The 25,521-nt window shown below is 41.4% G+C and overlaps 1 protein-coding gene across 1 annotated transcript in view; it reads left to right on the top strand.

Moving 5' to 3' along the window:
- PPM1H (protein phosphatase, Mg2+/Mn2+ dependent 1H) overlaps window positions 1–25,521 on the top strand; it is a 135,288-nt gene that overhangs the window by 76,097 nt on the left and 33,670 nt on the right. Inside the window, exons 4-5 of the mRNA XM_027887749.1 lie at window positions 4,463–4,575; window positions 19,836–19,920. Coding sequence (XP_027743550.1) covers window positions 4,463–4,575; window positions 19,836–19,920 — 198 coding nt within the window. The remainder of the gene's footprint in view (window positions 1–4,462; window positions 4,576–19,835; window positions 19,921–25,521) is intronic.

The following is a 25,521-nucleotide window of genomic DNA, read 5'->3' as shown; positions in this document are numbered from 1 at the left end:
GCCTGTAGCGCTGCAGGGGGTTGTTGTGGCCAAAGTGCAGGACCCGGCACTTGGCCTTGTTGAACTTCATCCCATTGGAGTCAGCCCAACTCTCCAGTCTATCCAGATCCCTCTGCAGAGCCCTCCTGCCTTCCGGCAGGTCGACACTCCCTCCCAACTTGGTGTCATCTGCAAATTTGCTGATGATGGACTCAATCCCCTCATCCAAATCATCGAAAAAGATGTTAAAAAGGACTGGGCCCAGCACTGACCCCTGGGGGACACCACTGGTGACCGGCCGCCAGCTGGATGCAGCCCCGTTCACCAGCACTCTCTGGGCCCGGCCCTCCAGCCAGTTCCTGACCCAGCACAGAGTGCCCCTGTCCAAGCCATGGGCTGCCAGCTTTTCCAGGAGAAAATATTGTATTGCATACATTGTATCATGATTTTCTTCTTTATTGAATTTTTTTTGACTTAGATGAAATCTAGGCAGGTGCTTTTGCTAGATTGGTGCCATTTTAATTCATTGAAAAGTCTTGAGACAGCAGCCTGTGTTGTACAGTTTTCTTTTTGAAAAGCTTCATCTCATTATATAGCCAGTAGAAATGAGGAAGGAGGGTTTAAACAGAATTACAGGCATTTGATGCCTTTTTGATAATGGTAAAGCAGACAAAGGAGTTAATTTTATGTTTATGCCTTCTGAAATGAAAAAAAAAAAAAAAGGCAGGTACCTGATACTGTGTATATAGGGAAAAAAGCTACTTTCTGTCACAGCAAGATTGAGATCCTTGATGAAAGGACCTGGCTCTGAGGATACTTAGATGAAAAGAGCTGTGGGTAGAGTCAGGCAAGCAGATTGGAGGAGGTGATCCTCTCCCTCTACTCAGCCCTAGAGACCATGTCTGGAGTGCTGTGCCCAGTTCTGGGCTCCTCAGTACAGGAAAGACAAGGAACTACTGGTAAGAGTCCAGTGGAGGACCACAAAGATGATTAAGGGACTGGAGCATGTCTGTTAGGAGGAACAACTGTGAGAGCTGGGTCTGTTTAGTCTAAGAAAGACAGAGGAGATCTCATTAATGCATATAAATATCTCAAGGTGCCAATAGTGGTGTCTTGTCTTTGGTGCCCAGTGACAGGATGAGAAGCAATAGCCATAAACTAAAACTCAAGAAGTTTCACCTCAACATGAGGAAGAACTTTATATGATGGCGGCAGAGCACTGGGACAGGCTGCCCAGGGAGGTCTTGGAGTCTCCCTCTCTGAAGACATTCAAAACCCACACAGGTGCGTTTCTGTGTAACCTGCTCTAGGTGACCCTGCCTTGGCAGGGAGGCTGGGCTGGATGATATCCAGAGGCCCCTTCCAAACCCTAATAATTCTGTGATTCGGTGAAAATCAGTTATTTTAGTTGTTGCAGTATCCAGGTCCTGCATATCCGAATCTGTCCGGAGCCGGCCCGCACTGCGGTGCCGCCGCGCCCGCGATGCTCCCTCCGTGTCCCCTGGCCGCGCGCATTCTCGCCTGGCTCGGCCGCCCGCGGGAAGCTCCCGGCGCGGGGCGGGACGGGCGGGAGGAGGAGCCGAGGCCCCGCAGTGGAGCCTCCGCCAGGGGGCAGGAGCCGCCCGTCCCGGGGCCCGGAGCCTCCGGCACGGTGCGGGTGCGGCGGCGGCACCGCGCTGCTTTCTCGGGAGAGGTGGCGCATCCCCTGTGCAAGCCGTGCGCCCTCTCCAGGGAGCCCTTGGCCCGTCCCAGGGCTTTCTCGGTGCAGAAAGCCGCCCTGCCCGCCCTCACCTGCTCGGCGCGTCGCCGTGTACTCTGCAGCTGTGCTCCATCCGCCCGCATCCCACATCCCACATCCTAGACCCACGGAAGTGGGACCAGGCCTGGGTCAACCCTGGAGGGCACCCTGCTCCTGCCACCCGATACAACACACAACCTGCCACGGAGGGCAATGCTCAGAGTAAATTATCTGTTTCCTTGGCAAAAACTTGCTTTGATTCTTTTTTTTTTCCGTCTGGAAAATGAGGAAGCTATGTATACACTCTGACTTTGTCTAGAATGAGACCCTTTACACTCGTAAAGACTGCAGAGGCATTTTGGGGTTTCTGCCTGTGTTTGTGCTGCTCTACTTTCCCAGCACCACTGCTGTAAAGTGTTTCATTAAAAGCCAATACCTGCATCTAAATGAGTTGGTGGCATTGGTGGGCTTTATTTTGTTTTGCTTTACTTTTCCCCCTCAAATCTTGTTGAGGTGTAGGAAGGCCTTCTGCTCTTTCCCTACCCCTGAAAAAGATAATGTCAAGCAAAGTATGTAATATCAAATTAAACATGGCACTGAATATACTCTGACTAGTCATGGTAGAAAATTTGAGTTCTGAACAACAACTAGATGCAAGAGCCCAGGAACAGAAATTATTTGAGAAAAACTAGATCTGTGTACTGGATTAAGTCAAGGAAATTCTGGTAATGCGGCCCTAATGGTTTTCTCCTATAATGGATGCTTCTGAATTCTACTTATTGAAAGAAACAAATTTTAATTCAGGCTTACCAGCACTTGCAAAGTGTATGTGTGACAGAGCTGTAACCAGGTGAGATATTGCATATTGTTTGGAGGTCTCAGAGGATACTCTGAACTGTAGAGGTGAAGGTTTCTTAAAATTCCTGCCAGTGCCTGGAAAATCCACTGTAGTATTTGTAAGTTTAAAGTATTTTGATGGTTAGAAATATCTGACTTCTTTGAACTCTCCAGCTTAATTAAAAAATATAGAGAAACCAAGAGGAGGAAAATCGGCTTCCTTATGGCAAGATTAGATAAAGAGGCATTTGTAACAGGCCATGTCTCTGACTAAAGGTTTTGTGAGATTTGATTTTTAGCTTGGAGGTGTTTTCCTCCTGGTTCTCCCCCCCAAAACACACCCCCTCCCTTCCAAAATAAGAAGTGCAGAGTGTTCAGAGGCAGCAGTGGAACCTGTGTCTCTGTGTCTCTGCGGCAGCCGCATGCAGTTCCCATGCGGAGCTGAGGATGGCCTGCAAGGACAGCACCTCAGCACTGTGTTTGACAGAAATGGGATGTGCGAACACCAGCCAGCGAGGAATCACGTTATTTGTGACAGACACCTCCACCCACCCACACAGGACAGTGGCTGAGCACTGCTGAACATCCCCACTGCTGCTCTAGGTCACTTCCCTCCCCTGAAATTTGTAGGAAACAAAGCATTGGACAGTGACCTCCTCCCAACCCTGCAGATTTTCTATCAAATTACTCCTGTCATGGTTTGCATTTGTTGTAGTGCTTTTCTTCAGATAAATTTAGCTCTAAAATAAAGCTCTGAATTCCATACCCCAAGGTATGGACAATTTGAGCTGTTTGTTGTGCAGTGCAAATACAATAATGGCTAAAATATAGCTCCGTGTGTATTCACACATACAGAGGAAAAAATATATTTATAATAAAACCCACAAAAAAGCAGGCAGGGTTTAGCTGGAAAAATCTTCCAGTACTTGTGATAGTGATGTTAAATGATGCTCCCTGTTCAAATCCAATATTACAAGGACAGACCAGCTTGAAATTGTGCTTGATTCTGGACACAGAAGAGGAGGGTAATTTGTAACATATTGTGTTATTACCCTAAATTAAACTAAGAGACATCAGAATTAATTCATTGGTGTACACTTCAATTTTTGTTTAAAATGTATGGATGATTGGAAAGGAGCTCATTTACTTATGTCCTTTATGTTCCCCAAGCTTTCTTGGGGTACATACAAATATATATATATTTATAAATATTTTTATATATATATATTTACAAATATATATATATTTGTATGTACATATTTATGTCTTTTTTCATTCCAGGACTGGATTGACTGTTGGTGACAATTGTGATTTGTGTTCTCCACTTCTGTTAAGCAGGAGGGCATTTTTATGTATAATACTTCTTGCACTCAGAATCAGTTTAGCATCCACTCATTTCCTGTGTTTCTGAAGGGATAGCCTGGTGGCATGACTGTCTCTTGCTGCTGGTTCTAAAAGTATATACTCCACAATTCTAGCATTCCTTTAAGAGAGCAGGTAGTTATTCATGTCATGGCTAGGTCTCATTAATTATTTGCTGTCTATGTAAAGCACTCTCCAATTATACCACCAGGTACCTGTTGTTAAGCTACATTTATCTTTACCTTCATTGTGCTTTTGCTGTAGCAAATTCTCTTGCATCCCTGAGAGTTGCTATTTGTTCCTTGCTACCTAATGTTTTACAATCTCCTGACCTGATTTTTCCCAAACATCTTTGTATCACAACTAATAGGTCCTCAACTTTCTGTTTTTCTCCCAGACCACGTGGCCACAGCTGCAAGGAAAGAAAGCTACTGGGACACACCGTTTAAGAAAGACGTATCATATATTCCTTTTTTAGGGGAGTCTTCATTTTCTCAAACGTTAATTGCAATGTGTCTTTATAAATCTTGTTGTCTTTTCCCACAGGATTTGCAAATAGAACGAGAGAGGACCGTGTATAATATTTCTGGTGGCTGCACAGCCCTTGTGGTGGTGTATTTATTGGGAAAGCTGTATGTGGCAAACGCTGGTGATAGCAGGTAAGTGTGATGTCTTCCCAACTAGTCCTTCATCCCAGACTCCTGAGATCTGGTGTTACCATTGCAAACAGTTTCACAAGAGGATTCTGTTTCTTTTCTGAACACTTAACAGTTCTCCCAGAAATGAATACATATGCCAGTGATAGAGTTGGTATCTTGTCAAGTGGTGGTTGCAGCCAGGGAAGTTGACAACACTTCTGGTCCTACAGCAGTTTCTGAATGACTTGAGGGTTGCAGAGAAGTGGAAAGATGCTAAAAAGCCATTGAGAAGAGTTATTGGGTCTGTAGTAGAATTGTGTGTTGAACTCTGACAAGATGACTGCATCTGGAACAGCTGTGATAGGGCTGCATTTGTTCAGTAGGAAGTTCTGTGGCTCTTGTTGCCAGACTGAGTCTTCCTGGGCCACTTGGCTCTCAGATTTTCTTATAGCTGAAGGTAGTGATGTGTAAGCAAATAGCTGCTACTCTTGTAATGGGGATGGAGGAGAGGGAGACAGACAGTTCAGAGTTTTTGTTTTGTGCTATTCTGGCTCATGTACTTGTCCATTTCTCAGAACTGAATGGTGTTGTTCATGAGCTCTTGCTTTGTTGTATTTTGAAGTTGGATACCTGAAGACTCACAACAAGAAGCTTTTTCTTTGTCTTATGATGTTGCTAAAGATAGGAGCATACTGGAAGTCTCTGACTTGCATTCTTTTCCCCTCACTCAGTCTGCCCATACTACCGTCAGAGAGAGATAATTAGGCTCTTCTTGCAAGACTTCAGATCTTCACGTTTCTTTTGGCAGCACACTGCATGAACAGGACAGGGAGAATACTTCCCCATGGGATACAAACTGCTGTTGTATTCTGTTCACTAACAGCTGAATTAATTAAAGTCTGCAAAGGTACTGAACCATGTTTTGTTTAGGTGAAGACTGCTATGTTTATGCATTTGTGTTTAAGGATTGTGCACACATAGTTCATATTAGTAGCCTATACATCCATGTACTTGCAGAGACAACACTCAAGAGCAAAGAGTTTTGTTGTTCAAATATAACATTTTATTGCTTCTCGCTGCTTTAAAATGTGTAGGAAATCAGATAAGTACTTTGGGCATAAAATTCCTATTCTTTTCACTTTGGTGATTGGTTTTTAAGAGGTTAAATTTGCTGTATATGTTGAAAGTAGTTTACCCATTTCCTCTTGTCAAGTGAATTGGAATCTCCTCTTTGCATCAAATTGTCAAGTGATTCCTGACATGGTAGCTGCAAACATGTTTGAGGTGATAACCCATCCAGTCATCAGAACCACTAGCTGCATTACATTCTATCTCTCCTGCCATTAAATTAGAAATAATCATATTTGCTTGTGCTATTACACTTGAAGTAAAATTGAATCTCTTCCTTCAAGCTGGCTAATTTGCTTTATTGTCTCTTAAAAGTGTGTTGTGCAAAACTGGTCATGCAGGACTTACTTCTCAGTAGCTAAGATCTTTGTTCATGAATGACTGGGACTGGCTGCTTCCAACTCCTCCAGGATTCTTCCTGTGCTCCCCAAGGGCAACCTCAGCTCCACTGTAGCCTCTGATACCCAAGGGAAAGAAACTCCTGTTGGCGGTGATCTGGAGTTGGTGCCAGTGCATTGGCATAGCTGTAGTTAAAGACACTAAATCTTCAAGAAGCTTTGAATGTTCATTAAGTCCATCCAAAACATCTCTTCAGGAAAAGAGCAGGAATCAGAAAGGAAGCCATCAGCAAGGCTGGGTGTTGTTTGAACTCGGATTCAAATTTTTGTACTCGTTCCTCACATATTGTAGATAATAGAGTCCCTCTAGATCCAAAATAGTTTGGTTTTGCACTTTCCAAATGGACCTCATATAAAACTTTTCTCATGCTGAGGAGAATTGTCCCAAAATCTTTCATTTTCAAATAAGTCCATTCCTCGATTTTCCTAGGTCAAAACAAAATAAGAGCTTTAAAGTGTAGAAGATCAGTTAGACTGGCTCTCACTCCCACAAAATCCTCACTGACCCTCTTTCAGGGAAAAAAGCAGCTATTGCAAAAAAACATCCAAGTTGCTGTCATGACTAAAAGGACATTTTAGGACTAGGAAAGCAGGTCTGAGATTGTCTGCCAATTGCCATGGTTCACAATGGATTCATGTATTTTGAAGAGCCAGTTATGTAGTCAAGAAGTTTTATTTGTGTTAGTTGGAAAAATATGTTCCTTTTTGCTGTCTCATGCCTTGTGTGGTCAGCTCTGTGGTTTGTACAGATACAGGGAAGGGCGGTGAGAAATACAATAAGGAAACTACTTAAAGAAGTGTTTTGCTGCTCTTGAGAAGAAAGATTGGTTTGTTTTTTCACTCAAACAGGGGACTTCTGCTTGTTGCTGTTGAAACTAGATGCCGAAACCCTTAGTACTTTAGTTTCTTTGAGTTCACCTTATTTATGCCTCTCCACTCTCCTCATTCTTCTTCTTTCCTCTCTGCCACACTACTGAAAAAGGCTTGTAAATAAATCGAGTTGCACTTCTCACAAATAGGAGTGTGTGAGAGAAGGTTTTGTGTGGCAAGGGTGGGAAATAAACATTTTGCGTTCGTGCAAATCTTATTTGTACTGCCTCTCCCCAGAAGAAGGTTAGGTCTTTTAATTTCAGGCAACTTCAAAACAGCAGAAGCTTTTAAAGGTGGGTTTTGAACAGCTGCTTCTGTCAGAAGACCAAGGTATGTGCAACAAACTGTACTATCACAATGAGACTAAGGAAATGTTAAGTGTGAGACTTGAATAATAATAATGTACTGTGTGGTGCCAGCTATACCTCAGACTTATGTCTGTGGTATTCAGTTTATCCACCACAGCTTCTCAAATCTAATCATTTCATGCCACGTACCCTGGCAGTGTTGTATAGCAGCTGTCCTTTTGTAGTTGATGTGTAATTACATCATGAAAAGACTTTAATTACCATATTACTAAATTACCAGCCAGCAATCCTTTTAGGTTCAGCCCTAGCTCACTTCTGTATGGACTATTAGGCTTCTCCAAGCTGAACACTTTTGGTTGGTGTAAAAGGGAGGAAAAATTGTGCTAATTGTAGGTTTTGTTATGAACTATTATTGAGCCTGATGTTATGGCATCACTAATGTCAATGATATAATTAAACTTCTGCTAACGATGCAATCACAGTTCTGTAATAATTATATGTTAACTGCACATAATACCAGAACCTTACTAAAAATGAGGTGATGTATTGAAAGCCTGATAAAAACAACTTGGAAGGAACCGCTTTCATTCTCTGATGGCTGGTCTGATCATTCTTTGACTCTGCCATAAATATACCTACTTGTATGGTCAAAATTCATAACTGAATATCAGCCAAAGCTTTTTCTAATGTTTCTTTCTCTCTCTTCTTTTCAGTGATTACCATTGTCCATGCAAGGTTTTCTGATTAGAGACTGATAGTAGTATAGTCAGCTATCCAATATAGAGTGCTTTTCTGGTCAGCATTGAGGTGCTGTGTTTTTCTTACCAGTTTGACTTATATATGGAAACTATGGAAGCTATGGAAACTAGGCCAGGCTATTGGAATAGCTGCTTTTTTAAAATATGGAATAGTAAGTCTTCTCTGGTCATTGTTTCAAATAGTATTGTTCAATTTTATATTGCTGAAGTGACTTACTTCTAAACTGCTGTAACATGCCTTGTTAATCTCAGTTCTTTTTAGTTTTATGCTCCTTATTAGGATGTTGTTTTATAGCTAGTGATGAAGCAGTAGTAAAATAGAGACTTAATGGTTTACTGATTAGTGCTCAATTATTGTATAGCCTCATGCAACACAACATTTGCCCAATATCACTACAATGACAGTTAATATGATCATATTGCATTACAGTCTTTGGCATGAGTGTTGTTCTGGCATTTGTGTTGTCTGGCTAAGGAGCTGCTCGGAGACTGCAGGCACTTCCATTTTGTGCTGTGCTTGGAGCCTTGTAGTATATCTGTGCTTTTATCATCATAAAAGAAGCAGAACACTGCAAGTTGATTTGACTTTTCCATACGCCCTGAAACACTCACTAAATCTGCAAATGGGTTCTGGGCTTTTTTGATTTATTGGCAGAACATGGCATCAAAGCAAAGAGCCTGATGTTCCAAAGGCTTTACAGACTTGCAGGGTCACTGAATTTTTTGCTTAGCTTCATCAGCTCTCTTTTTGTCATCTTTTTGCCTCCTTGCTTTTGCTCCCCTGCTTATGTTTTCAGGGCATATTCACACTCTGCTTGAACATACATGCCCATGTCCAGTATAGATTTTTCTGTTTGCCATTTGGTCTTATTAAATGATAGGAGCTTGTTGAGTGAATGTTTTTGTGGTGCTTCCATACGGATGCAGGTAAAGCAACTTCATTGGTACTTCAAGAGCCTTGATGTGGGAGAGCGTGTTTATAACACAGTCTTCTCCCAGTGTAATTAATAAAATAGTGAAATGAAAATTGAATTTGTTTACCATTTCAGTCCTTTCTGGATTTGCTGCTTGTGTTGAAACTCACTACATTTGTGTATCCTCTTTGTCATGGTGCTTGTCAGCTACTTCTCTCATGCTTGGTTCTCATAGTAGGAAGTCAAATTTGGAGCATTAATTTGCTTTTATGAAGTAAATGAGAGGGGCATGGAAACAGCCACGTATCTGCTGACTGGCACTGCAGCTTAAATAGAATTTCTGAGAAGTAAGAATTGATGAATCTGACCCATATTTGTGGTTTTTGTTATCTGACCTCTTCCTCGAGGCACTCCAACAGGGTTGTTTTTGCCAGAAGCGATAACACTGTGTAAGGATGGAAACTAAAAAGTGAAAATATTGCTATAGTAGAACTAGTTTACTTTAGTCTTTGGTTTACTGTCTTTCTAGAAAGCTTTAATTTTCTGGTTTTTGTAACGACCCATTTTCTAATCTAAATAGTGTGTATTTTCCCTGTTTTCCTTGAGTGGTCTGCCTACACCTTCTTTCTTACACCTGTGTCTGCATGAACAACAGTAACTGTGCTTAACACTAGAGACTTAAAGTTCTAGAGGAAAGGCTAACTCAGTTAGTAAACTTCTTGAGTCTGCAGTTCTTTTTCTGTCTTCTCCTAAAGAGGGGACAAAGAAAGTTGCAAATCTGAATGTCACTCAGGGCTTTTTCACCTTGGGACCATGCAATCAGTAGTGACTCTTCTTCATCCTCTGAAGCTCTCATTCCTCCAAATTCTCAAAGGATGCCTTCCAGGAGGTGAGAGCAACACTCATGTATTTTGGCCAATCTATGTACACATCCCCTTTTCAGCTTATTATTAATTCTGACAGAATCACTTGAAAATAAATGTTTGATCATTTCAGGGCAACAGATAACTGAAATCTGGTTTGCTCACAAGTCTGTGTAGTGGGGAGAGACTTAATTCAAGGCAAAGCAAATCTCTCTGGCACACATTCTCCTTCACTGACTGCAGTTTGGTAGGTAGAGAATTCTGCCAAAAATGTCAGGAAAGATCATGGCATCTTAGTCATATTCAGGAGACGTGGCCAAGTCCCATCTCTTTGTTTCCCTTTTCTTTTCCTTACAAGCATGACTTGCAGGCCTGCAGAAAGCACTTCTCCTCTTCTCCTGCCTGACCAGAGCACAGGGTTCATAGGAATAGCAGCAACCTCAGATACTGCAGGATTTTATGCTGGGTAAAGATTTCGGAGGCCCTTCAAGAAATACTTAAGGCGAGATGTGAAAAAAAAGTGTTGGGTCAGAAATAAGTCATTGCACTCGAAGTGCAGTGATGAGAAAGAGCATTTTCTACCCTGGAACTTGGATGACAAGTTGGGAACTTGGATGACAAGTTCCAGGGTACTGGCATGTCATATCCAGCACTGACTCAGCAGAAATTATTGCTTTGGTTGTAAATGTTTTTAGGCTTTTGAAGACAAAACAAATGTTCTACCTCTTTTCCAAATTCTTGCTTTTCCTGGGAGACCGTATGCCCTAGCCATGTCTATGGCAATTAGCAGGTATTGAAACCACTGTAAACATTTTTTGTGAGGGGTACATTTGGTACATTCAGTTAAATTTTTGGTCCTAACCACACAGACATCATCTTATGTTCCAGATTACAAGGAAAGAGAGGAATTTTGGCTATTCAAGTAATATCAGTAAACTGGAAACCCACAGTTCATTGATATTGATTTCCAGAAGTAAAGAATTCTATTAACTTTAATTCTTATAGGTTTTCAGCCTTTAAAAAAAAAGAAAGAAAAAAGTAAGCCAACAAAACCCAAACAAACTATCTTTTAAATCTCTGCCTTTGTAGTTGACCACAGAGACATGTGCAGGTTCTTTTTTCCAGTGCTGCAGGGCCAGGGCCAAGGCATACAGAGCAGGCTGGGCACCTTGGTTCTCTAGTTCCCATCCGTACTGTGGGAGAAGGGCCAGAGGGAACACCCCAGGTTTGCTTGGTGAATGTTTCAAAGTCTGATGCGATCCCCACTATGTTGAAAAGTTTTTCACATCCCCTGAATTCTGTGAGCTTGACAGACTGTTCAGCCTCAGCAGTAACTATCCAATGAAGCTTGAACCCTGCTCCTGGGGCTTTCAGAGAGGGCTTGCCTTGTCACTTCTCTCTGGGTGAATAAAGCAGGTCTTGGGTAAAAATTCGTCAGTGCAGAGTGAGCAGAGACTGACACTTTCAATCTACTTTTACATGTTGGTCCAGCTTGCTCCAACATCCTGCAACTGCTGCTGAGTTGAGGAGAAAAGCTGAGATCACAGTAGATATGAGTTTAAGTGCTGAAAGTCATTCCTTCTTTCTCAATGGTAAGACAGTGAAGAGCAGAGAGATAAAAAATCCTTGCTTCTTTCATCTTACATGGTCAGCCATATCCCAACCGTATAACTGGCAAAAATAAACACTGACTTGCACAGCAATGCCTTCATCCACTAAGCCCAGGTTTAGTTGCCATAGTAACTCATCCTGGAGATGAATGTGATATCCTGGACAGCAGGGAAAAAGACATTGATTCCACAGATACCAGTCCCAAAGCTCAGAGCTGGCCACAGAGACATGACTGCACTTCTTTGTTTTCCTGGCATGGCCTGAGTAATTGGTGGCATGTTGTTCAGCCATGGTACAGAAACATGGTCTATCACCATTGCAACCCTGGCCTTAGCTGTATTCAAACAAAGAGCACACTGAAATCATCATGGCCAAAATGAATCCTGTGAGAGCAGTAAATCTCCAGCCTAAGGGAACTGGAACCAACAGTGAGCAGTTTTCGTGTGCTAGTAGTGTCACTGTAAACTGACTTGTAATAGCTTCCTAGCTGCCAGCTGAAGCCCTTTCTGAAACATCGGTGTGTTCAGATGTAAACCAATAGATTACAAATTACAGAGCATTGTGGTTTAGTTCATTCACTTTTGGTTTAGTACTATTGGAACTACAGTAGGCGATATTTGAAGTGTATAGGTAAACCCAAAAAGTCCCAACTGGTTCAATAGCAAAAGTTACTTTATGGATTAAACAAATAAGAACGTTGCATATAGATAACTGGTGCCATCCCATTAGTGATGGGGTGGACATAGAAAAAAAAGTAAAATTAGCCCTGATATAAAACACTGTTAATAAAGCCAATTGCTAATAATAACTTCATGCTTAGATTTCATCAGACAAAAAAGACACTTGAGGACCTAAACTAGAGCAGGGAATTCATGGGAAGGTCCCATGGGACTGGAGCTGCTGCCCACCAAAAGGCATTGATAACTAGAAGAGTACAGCTTCAGGGGTCAAAAATGAGGAAGTGATGTGGCTTTTCCGAGCTCTCTCCAGTGTGGACAACGTGCAAGCTCAGCTTTTAATTTAAAACTGTAGAGTGAGAAGTGATACAGAAACAACTGAAGTAATTTAGCTACATTGTTGTGGACTACCAGGTGCTTCTCACGGTTAGATGGAATATATAAGGCAGAGGGAGGTTGCCAGAAGTAGAAAATCCTTTTAACTGCTGCTTACTAAGTAGTTAGTGAATACATGGGAACGCAATATAACATCAGTTATAAAAAATCAGATTTTTATTATTTTTAGTGGCAGTAAGGAAGATGCTGGCTGGCTCAGGTGCTAGTGTAGATGAAGTAAGCCCTTCCATGGAAATCTATGAAAATTATTTTGCTTAGAGAAATAGCTCCTGCTTACTGAGTTGTGATCCTTTATTAAAAATAATACAATTAATGATACAATTCACCAAAATAGTGGCTTTCGAATTTTTCAGCAGCCTCATTGTGCCCAGAGGCTTTCTCTAAAGGAACCACTAAACAAGCATTTAAACATGAATGAGTTGGATAACTGAAAGCACTGTAAAGCTCTACATGTGTGTGCCGAGGAACAGCTCATGCGTTTGTAGGTAGCCTGCCTCTGAAAGACAACTTTCAGAGGTTTTTGCAGGGACTGGATTTCCTCATTTCTTTGCCTGGTTCTTCTCAAAGGCAGGAGGAGGTTCTCATGTTGCCACAGCAGAGATGTAGTGTGCTTTTCTCCATGCTGGTGCAAAGACATGAAGAAAGGACCTTAAATGAAATACATGGAAATGCCCAGTCAGCGTCCTGCTGGAGCAGGGGCTGCACTTGGCAGTTGTGTTGCTGAGATACTTCACTCTTGGAGCAGCTGGAGTGGGTGGCAGCCTGCAAAAAACCTTAGCGGAAGTTTGGGAGGGATCTTCATTGTTCCGACAGGAAATGCCAAAGCTCCTATAGGAAATTGCTTTTGCAATACTTCGCCAAGGCAAGTTCTCACACCTTTTATTGGCTTGAGGGAGCTGAAGTCCCCGCAAGTGATGAATGAAAGTGTCTTAGCAGCCTCCTTTAACCACAGCATAACACGAAACTGTATTGTCACAGGAAGAGTCACAAGCAGAGTGACTGCGCTCCCCTGCAACATTGGCTTTGTTTGGCTGAAAGAAAAATGATGCAATTTTTCTATTCTATCAGAATATTTCTGTGAACAGCCTCATGTTTGCACTGGAAAATACAAAGAAATCAGGGTGGCAGGACTGTTGAGTGGCGGGAGATGGAAAATGAGGACAAGAGGCGATTTTCATTGGCTCTACTCCTTCCCTGGTTTGTTGCTTATTTTCTTCTTGATAATGATGATGAGTAGGACTTGGGCCATTATCTTGGGTATTATGAGTGGGAGGCAGCCGGGGGGTTTTCCACTGGTTTGCTGAGGGCTGCTGCTTTCACCTGAGTTTTATGGAGATGGATATGTCATTGCTGGGACCTATTTTAATGTTATGTAATGGTTTGTTTCACTATCCTTTGCCTGCCTTAATTCATAAAATTAAGGAAATAATTTAAAGGCTTTGCACTGTAGTTCAATGATTATTGCCACTGCAGTGAGGTGTATTTTCACCTGGTTTTGAAAGAAGCAGTGAGCAAAGGGTCTACCTGGGATTAACTGAGAGTAAGTCAGTTCATAATAGTTGAAATCAAGGTGCCGGTGCTGAATGTATTAAAAATCATCAGTAATCATAATGGCTGTACGTTCCAGTACTTCGTTTGAAGAAGAAACAAACGTTTCTCTTTTTAATCATTTTATAGTCATCTTCTTTTAGTTCTTAGCAATTAAGAAGAGGAAATAAATTTAAAAAAAAAAAAAAACTCAACTGGTTTGAACCTTAGCAGACATTATCATTGATCTTCCTTAGATTCTTTAGTTACCATAGTAAACAAGTACCAACATAAACTTATTCCACCGCTCTAGGATTTCCTTTATTTTTTTCTCTGCTATTTTGTGACGCACCTAATTAAAATCTGGGAGCCCCTGGTGGTCTAGTGGTTAAGGACGTGGCGCTGTCACTGCCGAGGCCCGGGTTCGATTCCCGGTCAGGGCCACTCCCCGGGCAGATGGAGCTCATTAGCCCTGTAAGGCAATTCATCTACGTCCTGAGGACCTCGCTGCCACCTTCCAAGCGTGCTTGGCCCCGGCAGATGAACCTCAGGATTAAAGGGTGGGCTCAGTTCCGCACACACTGTGTCTCACCTAAAAAATCCAATGCGCAGGCTGGAAGGTGTAAAAACCTTCCCTGGTTCTTCGTTCGCGAAGACTGGCCACTACTAATTAAAATCTTGGTTCCTCTTTGAATGTAATAAACTCCTGCCTTATTCCTTCTGTCAGTTTAATCCCTCTTTCTTTTCCATTGACACATTTCTAATACCTTTGCAGGCAGGTCAGACACTTTGGCTTGATCTGTACCAAATCCACATGCTTAACACCTTTTGACAAAATGGATACATCCTCCCAGTGACTTGGAATTCATATACATGATCAAAATGGATTTTCTGAATAGTCTCTCTTTAACACCATTACCAGATTTTTATTCTCTTCTGTAGAAATGTGCAGTTTAATGTTGCATTTCAGATAATTTTTGGCTGAAAAAATGTGTAATGGAATCAGGGTGTCCCCTGTCTCCTAACAGTTGGAGATGCCTCTTTGTTTTGAACACTAGAATCCCAATAGACCCATGACAGCAGTGGAGTTACACTTTTGACCTTGTTCACTAACGTGTTTCTTTCTTTGTGTGATTGAATGAGAGTAACCAACAAGAGCTTCCTCTAAAATGAAGAGTTTCCCTCTGTTTCTTCTAAAAAACTCAGAAAGGATACTGCACAATTTTCATCTGATTGTATTCTCCACAAAAGGAAAAAAACCAATCAAACCCTGTTTGATTCAAGGAGAGGTGGCTCTTTTTATCCATATTAAAAATGCAAAAGCAGTTGATACATCAATATTTTCCTTAAGCTGGTGGTGTCACCACATCCTGAGCATGACAGCAGCATTACAGAACAGTGGCAGATTTTTAGCCGTTTGTTGCTTCATTCCCCATGTATTTTAAAAGGGAATATATACTAAGGCACCAAATATAATTTCAAAGTGTTGAATCTGAATATATTAAAAAAAGCATATATGTAATGTTCTTTGTGAATTTAGCTGGTCATTGTGGACTACACAGTCATGTCAATCCAGAAGATAAATGTACTGTTTCTGGAGGTGTATGTGCAGCCTTTTAAGATCCTGGTGTTTCTTTTCATTTCCATGTGACTGAGTAGCCATGGCCAGCCGTAGGATTTACCATGACTGCCAGTTCTGCCTTGCACACTGAGGCACTGGCACGTCTCTTGCTCCACCTTTAGTTGTTCGGGGCATGGCTTCTCTGAGTCAGAAGAACTCAGTGAAGTGTCCAGAAGAGAGAAAATATCAAATTGTTGTTCCTTCCATTTTAGGCTACTAGTGTATGAGGGAGTTTTTCCCCTTTATATTCTTGGTTTCTGTGAGTATTTACCAGCTTTGGATTGGTGAACATGCTTTAATTGTCGTGCAGAGCACATATCTCTGAAATGCAAAGGAAAGTACAATCTGTATTTTCTGTTGGTAGTGAGTTAGGTAACTGGGTTCAAAAGAGGGGAAAGGACTCAGAGAAATCTATAGTTTGTTTTTAGAAGGGATCAAAATAAGTGACTTACTGGCCTCCATGGCCTCAGGACCTCAGAGCAGTTTCTTCTGTTCCCTTGCTGTAGATGATGCTGTGTGGAGAGGGCATCAGAGCCGTGGAGCGTGGAGGGCAATGCACTGAGAGGGCTGCAGATCTGTGACTCCCAGTTTCCTATCCTGCCAGTAAAGCTTTTGTTTTTTTAATTACTACTTCACTGGTGATATAAATTAATGATTGGTATGGGTCTGAAGCAACCTTGTCATCAGAGAATATTTGGTTAGTGTTGACATACTTGTTCCCTGCAAACATGAATCATCCATCTGCCTTTGGCAGGCTTGCCCTGTGGCTCTGCTATAATGTGTTTCACCAGTGTGGCTGAAATTAAAATGTCACTATTAAACATGGCAGAATCAGATGCTCTCTGGGCACCGCATCTATTCATGTTCTTGCTTCCTGTGTAGTTATTTCTGACAATTTAATAGGACAGCTGTATTCTGGCATAAAATAATACATTCATATATCCTCAACGCATGGGGAGCTAAATGCTTTCAGAGCACTATTTCCTTGCATACATGTGTCTTTCATGCATGGCAGAAGCAGTAATGCTCATGTAACACCATGTTGCTGCTTAGTCCATTAGGCAGTGTAAAGTCAAAATTAATTGTCCTGCAGGACCGTATAGAGTGGGTCTCTAAAAGCAGTTGCTGGAGCTGTTTGCAGCTGCTGCATCAGCCAGGCTCCCTCCTCGTGAGCAGTTATTGACTCTGGGCTGTTGAATTCAGGGCTCTGGAGGTTGCTCGGTGGGAAAAGCCTTCAGTCGTTGCTTGGCAGCTCTGTCACTGGAAGGTCACAGAAAGGGCAGTTCAGTCTCCAAACCCAATTAGGGCCTGAGTTGGCACCTCTTCAATCACTGGGGAAAATCCCACGGAGCAGGTTGGCTCCCAAGGCAGGCTTTTTCACCCAGCCTCTCTAGTGAGACAGCCAACAAATGCGTCCATTTGTGTCACTTGGGCTGTCAGAAATACCCTTTGCTGTCATGAAATGGCTGAGCATCTGGTTCAGAAAGGTAAAGAGCCAGGTAAGGGATTAGAAGCCCACCACAGTTGAATTTGGACCAGTGAGCTATATGTGTGCATCTGCATTCCTCCCGTTACTCATATCTAGAGCTGCCTAATTCCTCAGATCAAATCACTTAACTCTTATGAGCAGCTGTAACTTGCAAGTTGAATAAAGTCCAACTGCTGAAAATATTAATGAAAAACATAAAACCAAGGCTCTGTTTTATCAGGTACCAACAATACTGCTTTAATTCCTCCTCCTCCAAAGATTTTTTGTGTGTGCTGGGTTGTGCTTTTCATCCCAGGTGGCTGCAATTTCTAGTGAAAATAAGTTGAGCCATGAAAGGTTGACCCACTCGCCTCTGAATTGCTTTTTATGTGAGTCCCTCAGGGCCCAATTCTACCCATAGAAGTGAGAATGACAGTTATCAACATATATAGGAAGTATGTCAATGTGCACAAAGAAAAAGGTGGACCCCAGACTGGTCTGAGTGGTCTTAAAAATATAGATTTCCTGTGAAATGGTGATTAAAGGAGAAGCAAGGGATAATTAGAAAATTAGACTGATATACTAGCAGTTATATCTATATGTGGGTTTATATTAGCTCTTTCAGACAAGCACAAGATCAGAAAATCCCTTATGACTCACTTAAACTAGTGTGTAAAATTTGGTTAGTGTCTGATCAGCTCCTTTGATCAGTCTAGTCTAGACTGTTGCCAGTGCATGTACTAAACCCACAGTCCCCTTAAGTGCAGGCCTACTTAAGTGAATCAAATAACATATAAAAAGGTTATAAAAAGTGTTCACTGCTTGAGTAAATTAATCTGGTTCAAAACTGAATACTTTAGTAATTACAAAAATAAAAGCAAACGTGTTGTTACAGAAAAGAAGTGGTAGAGTTCTTAATTCATGTTTAAATGTCTCAGAAATAAAAAGAAAAATCAACAAACTTTTATTGTTTTTCATTGGATAGGCACTTTTGTAAGCCCTCAGTGTATCCAGATTCCATAAAGGAGAAAAAAATCTGGCAAAAATTCAGCACAAATTTGTTTCAACAAATTGAAGAGTTACAACCACCCTGTCTGTCTCATTTCAAGCACACAGTATTGTTTTTAACTGTAGCAGTGGAGGGCCAGTGAGAGCCTTCAATATGTAGGTTGCACTCCTGCCTACCTATAAGTTCTACACCGGATTATTTGCAAGTGAGTGCTGGAGGTCCAGGAGCAGTAAATTTGTTACCTGTCAGAGCAAAGCAGTTTTCCCCTCATCACTAGAGCCTCTTCCTACATCTCACATTGTAGTACCATCCTGAACCTGTCTTTTCTTTGCCACATGAATCTCAGAAATGTGAACAGTTCCTTTCCTCATAGATAATGCTCTCGCCTTTTGCATACTAGCAATAGTAGGGTGACCATTTGGAGACAATTTTACTCCAATGACCTATCCACAAGACCTGGAGCCAGTAATTTTACAAACCTGGTTTGTACCTGAGCTGGTTTTCTCGAGATGCCTATGTTTTGAGTTTAGAGGTTTAAGTTTTTAATCTTCGTGTGCCTACCATATTTGTTGGTTGCATTACAATGCCATCAGAACACCTGGCATAGAATCAATGACAGCAAATTCATCAAATTATCAAGGGAAGTAAGCTAGCTCGTAAATAGCACATCAGTGGTATGAGAAGATCACAGAAATGAGGCCATTTAAAACACAGAGAAACTGGAATCCAAGTGGCAAATGCTTGTTTTAGCTATACCAGATTCTGTCTAAATTCAAGAGGAGAGATGGTACACTGCTACTATCCAAACACTAAATTAATCTCCTGATGGCTGAGAAAAAAATCTAAACTAGGCATTAAAGTCTTTAAGATGACACATAATTTACCCAGCACTTCAAAAGCACCAACCATTACTCTCCTTACAGAGCTGCCTAAATAATGGAAAGATAAAGGAATAGGATTCTGTGAGTGAATACATGACTGCAGAATGCAATAGGAATATTGGGTAAATTCTTCCCTCTTGTGACATGTATTCCAGTCAGTGAAGGAATCCACCAGGGAAGGATTGGGCCGTATTCTGTGTGCAGCATAGCAGATTGTTAAGAGGCAACAGGCAGGTATTTGAGAGAATTTCCTCTCTGCAACTTGCAGAAGTGTGCCTAATATCCCCTGGCTGATCTATGCTCATTCCATTACTTGTCATCTTTTGGCAGATAACTAGTTAAATTTGTGTTAAATAGGATTCACTTTGCTATTTCCATTTGCTGTTGGAGTAGAAATGTTCTGATGTGATATATGACCAATCAATAATTGGAAAGTATGAGTCATTTGAAGCCAGTAGTTTAGAGAGTGTCAGCCACAACTTATATTAAAATCTGCAAAGAGTTGTTCTACAATCAGTGATTCTGCAGCATCTCCTCTGGGTGTCTGCATTTCACTTAATAAGGATACCCTGTAGATATCAACTGAAATAACTCTTGCCTTTGTTGCTCTGATGTTTTTGTGAGCTCTGAAATGAACTTGGCTTATGCAAATAAACTTCATTATCCAGTCTAAAGGATGCAGGGCAGAAATTATTATCCTGTTCTGCTGGCCACCTCCGTAGGAAAGAAATGGCTTTATTTGACTATGATTCTGAAGAGAATAAGAGTGTGACTGTACCCTGTGGTTTCCTGGGTATTTTTTACTTTTTTTTTTTTTTTTCCTGTACTGATGATGTTTTATTACTGTTGCAGGGCTATAATAATCCGAAATGGTGAAGTCATTCCAATGTCTTCAGAATTCACTCCAGAGACTGAGCGCCAGCGACTTCAGTATCTGGTAAGAGACCTGAGGACCAAATCAGGTGTTGCTGATGATCAGCATTGCCCAGTAATACCTAAGGCTCGGAGAAATGCTGCTGAGTTACTGTGGCTTAGTGAAGGATGATGTGTTCACTGAACACCAGTGACTGATCATGTTTGTCTTTTAGCCATCAGCAAAACTGAAGAAAAGCCTAGTGATGCAAATCTCAATGAAAGGAGTCTCATCTCTTCAGTGAAGACCATTGATATTGCAGAGTTTGATTGATTTATTCTAATAGTATGCTGGTAGTATCTCGATCAGGGAAAATATGTCCAATTTAGAGGTGACCTTAGTGAACATTAGTAGATGGGGGATAGGATGGGTGATCAAAGTCTGATTTTATTTAGTGTAGCAGCACCTGTAAAGCTGGGACAGGATGGATGACTAGCTGAGGACATATGGGATGCTTTGTACACCAGGCTGTGTTTGCTGGTAAGCTACCCAAGTAACATAAGTCAAAATGCATAGTGTTATTTTTCGTGCAAACAATTCTGTTACTTAAAGTTTTTCAGCAATGGTCAGGTTGGTTGGTTGAAGTTGGTTGACTGTTTGTCAAAATGTCATTCCTAACATGGCTGAGAAATTTCTTTTTTGCTTCTTCTGGTCTCCTGCTTTTTCCTCTTAGAAATTTAAGCTCTGTCAGCCTTACCTGACTTGGAGTGGACAAGCCAAAGCTTATGGGATTCCCTGGTCTCAGGATATCTCTTTTCTTCAGCCTGGCCCAAGCAATGTGGTTTGAAACTAGACAAAATGCTGATGGTTGAAAGGTGGGGTGGAAGGTTCTAAAGAAAAAATTTTAAGTATTTCCTCAATTGTCACGTTTGATTTTTTTTCAGTCAGGTTCACTGTCTTGAAGCTGAAAATTTTAGAGGGAAAACTGCTTTTGGGAGTATTCATATTCAGGGAAACAAATGGAAAAAAGGCCTAATAAATATTTACAGTTCAGTAAATTTAAAATAATTTGTTAGCCTTTAAAATAAAAGGTATCTTTAGCATCTAGGGAGTCTGCTGCTTCTGTAGGAAATACAGGATAAAATATTGCCTACAAGGATTGTTTTTCTCTTTTGATGTCCTTTCTGGCTCATATTTGAAACCAGTAGCTGATCTGAAAAGTATTTCTGCTGTTTTCTTTCTGCTCTGGAAAATTCCTTTACCTTTGTTTGTTTATTTTAATTCTATATGTAACAAATATGCCAGGTCTATGGGTATCGTGTTCAAAGGGAATACATGCAAGACAGTGGGAGCGTGAAACAAAATTAGAGATAATTTCAAATGTGACATTCCATAAATAATATTTTTACTCTCTTGTTAAAAAAAAAAAAAAAAGATGACCCCTAATTTCTTACAAGGTTGGCATAAACATTACACTCCAGAGGTTGCGTCTGTCTAGCTGATTAGAATCCAAATAATTTTACACACTTTGTCTGGCCCCAGGTTCTGCTATCAGTCTATTCCACCGTGAACATCTCTCTTCTGCTGTTTCTGTCTGAAAGTTAGTTACTTTGGATGTATTTTCTTATTTGCAGTTAGAGCTGAGTTTCTTTGCTTCAAACGTATGACACTGCTCTTCCTGCACAATAGGAAGAAAATCTCTTAATCATTTTAGCATTCGTGTTTTACTTGGTAAATGCAGAGATGCTGTTCACTGTGGGGAAGTTACTGCACAAGTAAAGGGAGGATATGGATTTACAGCCTGCAGGCTACTGAGTGCTGGTTCCCTGTGCAGTAGACACTTGGCACGATCAGGGTGAAGGAGCTTTCCTCTGCCTTTAGTGCCTATTGATTGCTTCAGCCACACAGGAGGTTCATTTAGGTCTTCTTTTCTGAACCTTAGCTTCCAGTGGAAAGAAATCCATAGGATAATGAGTTGTTCAGGTCATGTGAATATCTCTATATGAAGCCCTCCAGCCTAGTCTTACACAAAATTATTCTTCAGCTAGTACTGGTTAAGTGACTGAGAGGGAAGGGAAACAAATATTTTCCCTATCTGGCTGTGATTTTAATGCAGATTTATTGCTGTGCATCCAAGAATGGCCTTGGGCATAGGCCTCTGGCATGGAAAACTTAAAAGAACTAGTTGACTATCCAGTCATTCTGACTTTTAAGCAGCTCTGGGCATGGTCATCACTCCATAGGAGGGCAGTGGGAAGACAGCATACAGTTGCAGATTTCAGGCAGGTCATGTGGCAGAGACAGATTTCTGCGTCGGGCAGCTTGTGAGAGTATTGCAGAAGGCAATCAATCTTTCAGTCAGAGAGCACTTCCTAAGGCATAAGTGTGAAAGCTTTGCACCAGTATTCCCTTGGTCTTTCAGCTTCTGTAGAGGTTCAGTGTGCCATGCTGCTTCCCTCCCACTGGTAGGCATTCACAAGCCTCCTTTTGTTTTGAATTTCTGTGTCTCTTTTCTTTTTAGCACTGTAGCAGGAAAGCTCCTCACAGCACTTGGGAAAAGCCCTGGCTTTCCCTATCAGTGTATCTTGAGGGAAAACAAAATCCAGTATTGACTGGGAGTTGCTCTGGTACATTCGTCAATACCTTCAGGCAATGACTGCCAGGAGGAATTTTTCTTTCATCTTCTGAGGAAACTATTAATTTCAGTCATGATAGTCTAAATTACAACAGTAAATGGCATATTTTTTGTTACTTATTCCCTTGGAAAATATGTTTAAAATGAATGATGAATTGAGTGTACTGCAGATGGGTGCACTTCTATTAATTATCAAAGTTGTTCTTCGGAGATGTCATGTGAGTTCTGCATGGTGTTTCTGTGTACCACTGAGATGGTTCGGACTTGGCTCCCTGCCAAATGCCCAACCCCCCGGTAGCAGCCCCTCTCTTCCCCCCTTTCTACTTCCCCCAGGGCAAAGGAAAAAAACTATGCAAATTGAAGAACCCGAAAATCAAGCTAGTTATATAAAAAATATATTTTATGTATATTACAGTTAAGATGCTATGTACACAGCAAACAGGAATCCAAACACCCCCCTAAGGGATAGGGAAAGGGGAAAAAGGGACAAAAGGAAACAAAAAGGGACACCGAATAGATATGCGCAATCAAACCCGAGAACTAGTAAAATAACTAGTAAAACAAATCTCACCACGTCCCTTAGAAAGCAGGATTGGCAGACACTGCCAGCACTCTCCAAGCTTCCACGTGGCAGGTCAGTGGATGCTGCAGGCCTCAGCCTTAGATAAGCGAGACCAGCGCAGGGACCCACTGTTCCCGAACTCTGGCGGAAGAGAAGAGAACGAAGGCTGCTCCTCCCTTCTTATTTATACCACAATTTATGTAAAAACCGTATGGAATACTGGGAACACTGCCCCTTCCTTGGTTACAAACTGGTAACCACGGAAGGCCTAGATTAAAACCACCACAACCATGCCTGTGTTTGTAGCTGGGCAGCCCCTTTAAAAGTTCACCAAAGACAGTGCACCGTGACTACCAGGGCAGGTGTTTCTGCTAGTAGAGGCTGGGTCGGGGTGGCCCCTAGTGGCAGCGAGCCATGGGTGCTCTTTGTTTTTGACATCATTCAAACAAAGGTTCGTGAGCCCAAACAGGCATGGGTTCAAAGAGGACCTATTCTTATTTCATTGCTCAGATGAGGATAAAATGATACTAACTCACCTACTGAAGGATGCCTGGGCAACCTGAGCCTGAAAAGGAAATGCAGCTAGATCTTGTAAATGTCCAGTCAATGCTTCAATTACTGGTCAGATGAACTTCTCTTACAGTTTGTGGCCCCCTTCATCATTCAATGTAGGATTGCTTTGACCATCTGACACACTGCATGATGCTGTGGTCTAAGAAATGTGTGGTTTGATGGAAAGGGTCCTGGCCTTTCATAAGATGAGAGACCAATCCAGGGATGGATTTGGCTTCTACTTCCCTCTTTCCTTCTACCACCACCTCCTTTAGTTTTAATCTCTCTTTTGCTTAAACGTGTCCATATGGTAACAGAATCATTTGCAAAACTTCTGGGTGCATTGTGCTGTGTGTGCCATTGCGAGTAGTAGTCCATATAGTAGAATATCCTATTGGAGATAAGAGTATAAAGTTTTAAGATGTAGTTGATGTATGGGAAAACAACAATTCTGAAAATAACACAGAATGCAGTAAAGCCACTATTGCCAGTGATGTTCCAGTGCAGTGCATACTGGAGGAGTTGGAAAAGACATAAGCAGGCCTTACTGAGGTACAAAAAGATACATGCAGTGTTTCCTGCCACCTAATTAACTACCAGCTAGTGTGCAAGTCTAGGTTTATCTTAATTTCATGTTTGCTTTTCTGATCACCAGGAAACACAGCAGGAAGTAAATGACCTTTTTAAAGAAACGTGACTAATATTTCCTTAAGCGAAATCCATTTTAAACAACTAATGTTAAGCATAGTACATTCAGCCACAAAATACACCATGAAATGGCAGAGTACCAAAAACACACGTTGCAGGCTGTGCCAGATTTATGCCAAAAAGCTGGAATAGCTTCAGAAAGAGAAAATATGAAAAATGTTCCCATTCCGTAACACAGAATAACAACGTTGTACAAACCTATCATAAAGATATAAAGAAAGTGTTTGATAGTCACTCTTTATTAAAGTTCAGATTCTCTATGTGGTGTTTCTGATCTGAGGTTCTTGCAAATTGAGACTAAACAAATTAAAAAATGGAAAATATGGTACCTTTCACTAGGTGAAATTCTGCTAGTTCACTTACCATTTTTATTTCTCATGTGATCACTTGAGGGGATTTTGTGTTGTCTGCTTGTATATCTTCTTGAAAGATCTGTAGGCTTTTAAAGTTTTGCTCTTTATTTATTTTCTAGTTCTGCTGCCTAGCATGGTTTGGTTGAGGTGTCAAGGAGTCTTGCCTCATAGTAAACGGAGAACAGTTCTCAACAAAACCTACTGGAAGTTGCAGCTGAGTTTTATAATAGAACATTCTTATCTCTGTAAAATTAGCAGTGAAGCATCAAAAATAACTGTTTAAAAAAAGGGTAAAAAACATGGAAAATTAAAAAATAAAGCAAAGCCTAGCAAAAATCACCATTTCCTCACATAAAAATTCAGATCGCAGACACCAGAAGCTTTCAAATCGCTCATTTCCCTCTGTTTCACTGACGCCAAAAATATTAGAATCGAGTTAAGATCTCTAGTTTGTAAATCAAGCACTGAGGCTTGGCTGTGGAAGAGAAATCTTATTTGAACATTAGCAGTCCACTGGTAACTGCCAGCTTTATTAATCTTATTTCAGTTGTGACCTCAGACTTTCCATCTGAGTAAATCNGTATATTACAGTTAAGATGCTATGTACACAGCAAACGGGAATCCAAACACCCCCCGAAGGGATAGGGAAAGGGGAAAAAAGGGACAAAAGGAAACAAAAAGGGACACCGAATAGATATGCGCAATCAAACCCGAGAACTAGTAAAATAACTAGTAAAACAAATCTCACCATGTCCCTTAGAAAGCAGGCTTGGCAGACACTGCCAGCACTCTCCAAGCTTCCACGTGGCAGGTCAGTGGATGCTGCAGGCCTCAGCCTTAGATAAGCGAGACCAGCGCAGGGATCCACTGTTCCC

This window comes from Empidonax traillii, unplaced genomic scaffold (assembly GCF_003031625.1).
Source record: "Empidonax traillii isolate 1590-97213 ecotype Southwest subspecies unplaced genomic scaffold, ASM303162v1 scaffold221:size740363, whole genome shotgun sequence".
NCBI lineage: Eukaryota > Metazoa > Chordata > Aves > Passeriformes > Tyrannidae > Empidonax > Empidonax traillii.
This window is presented reverse-complemented; position numbering and strand designations above follow the sequence as displayed.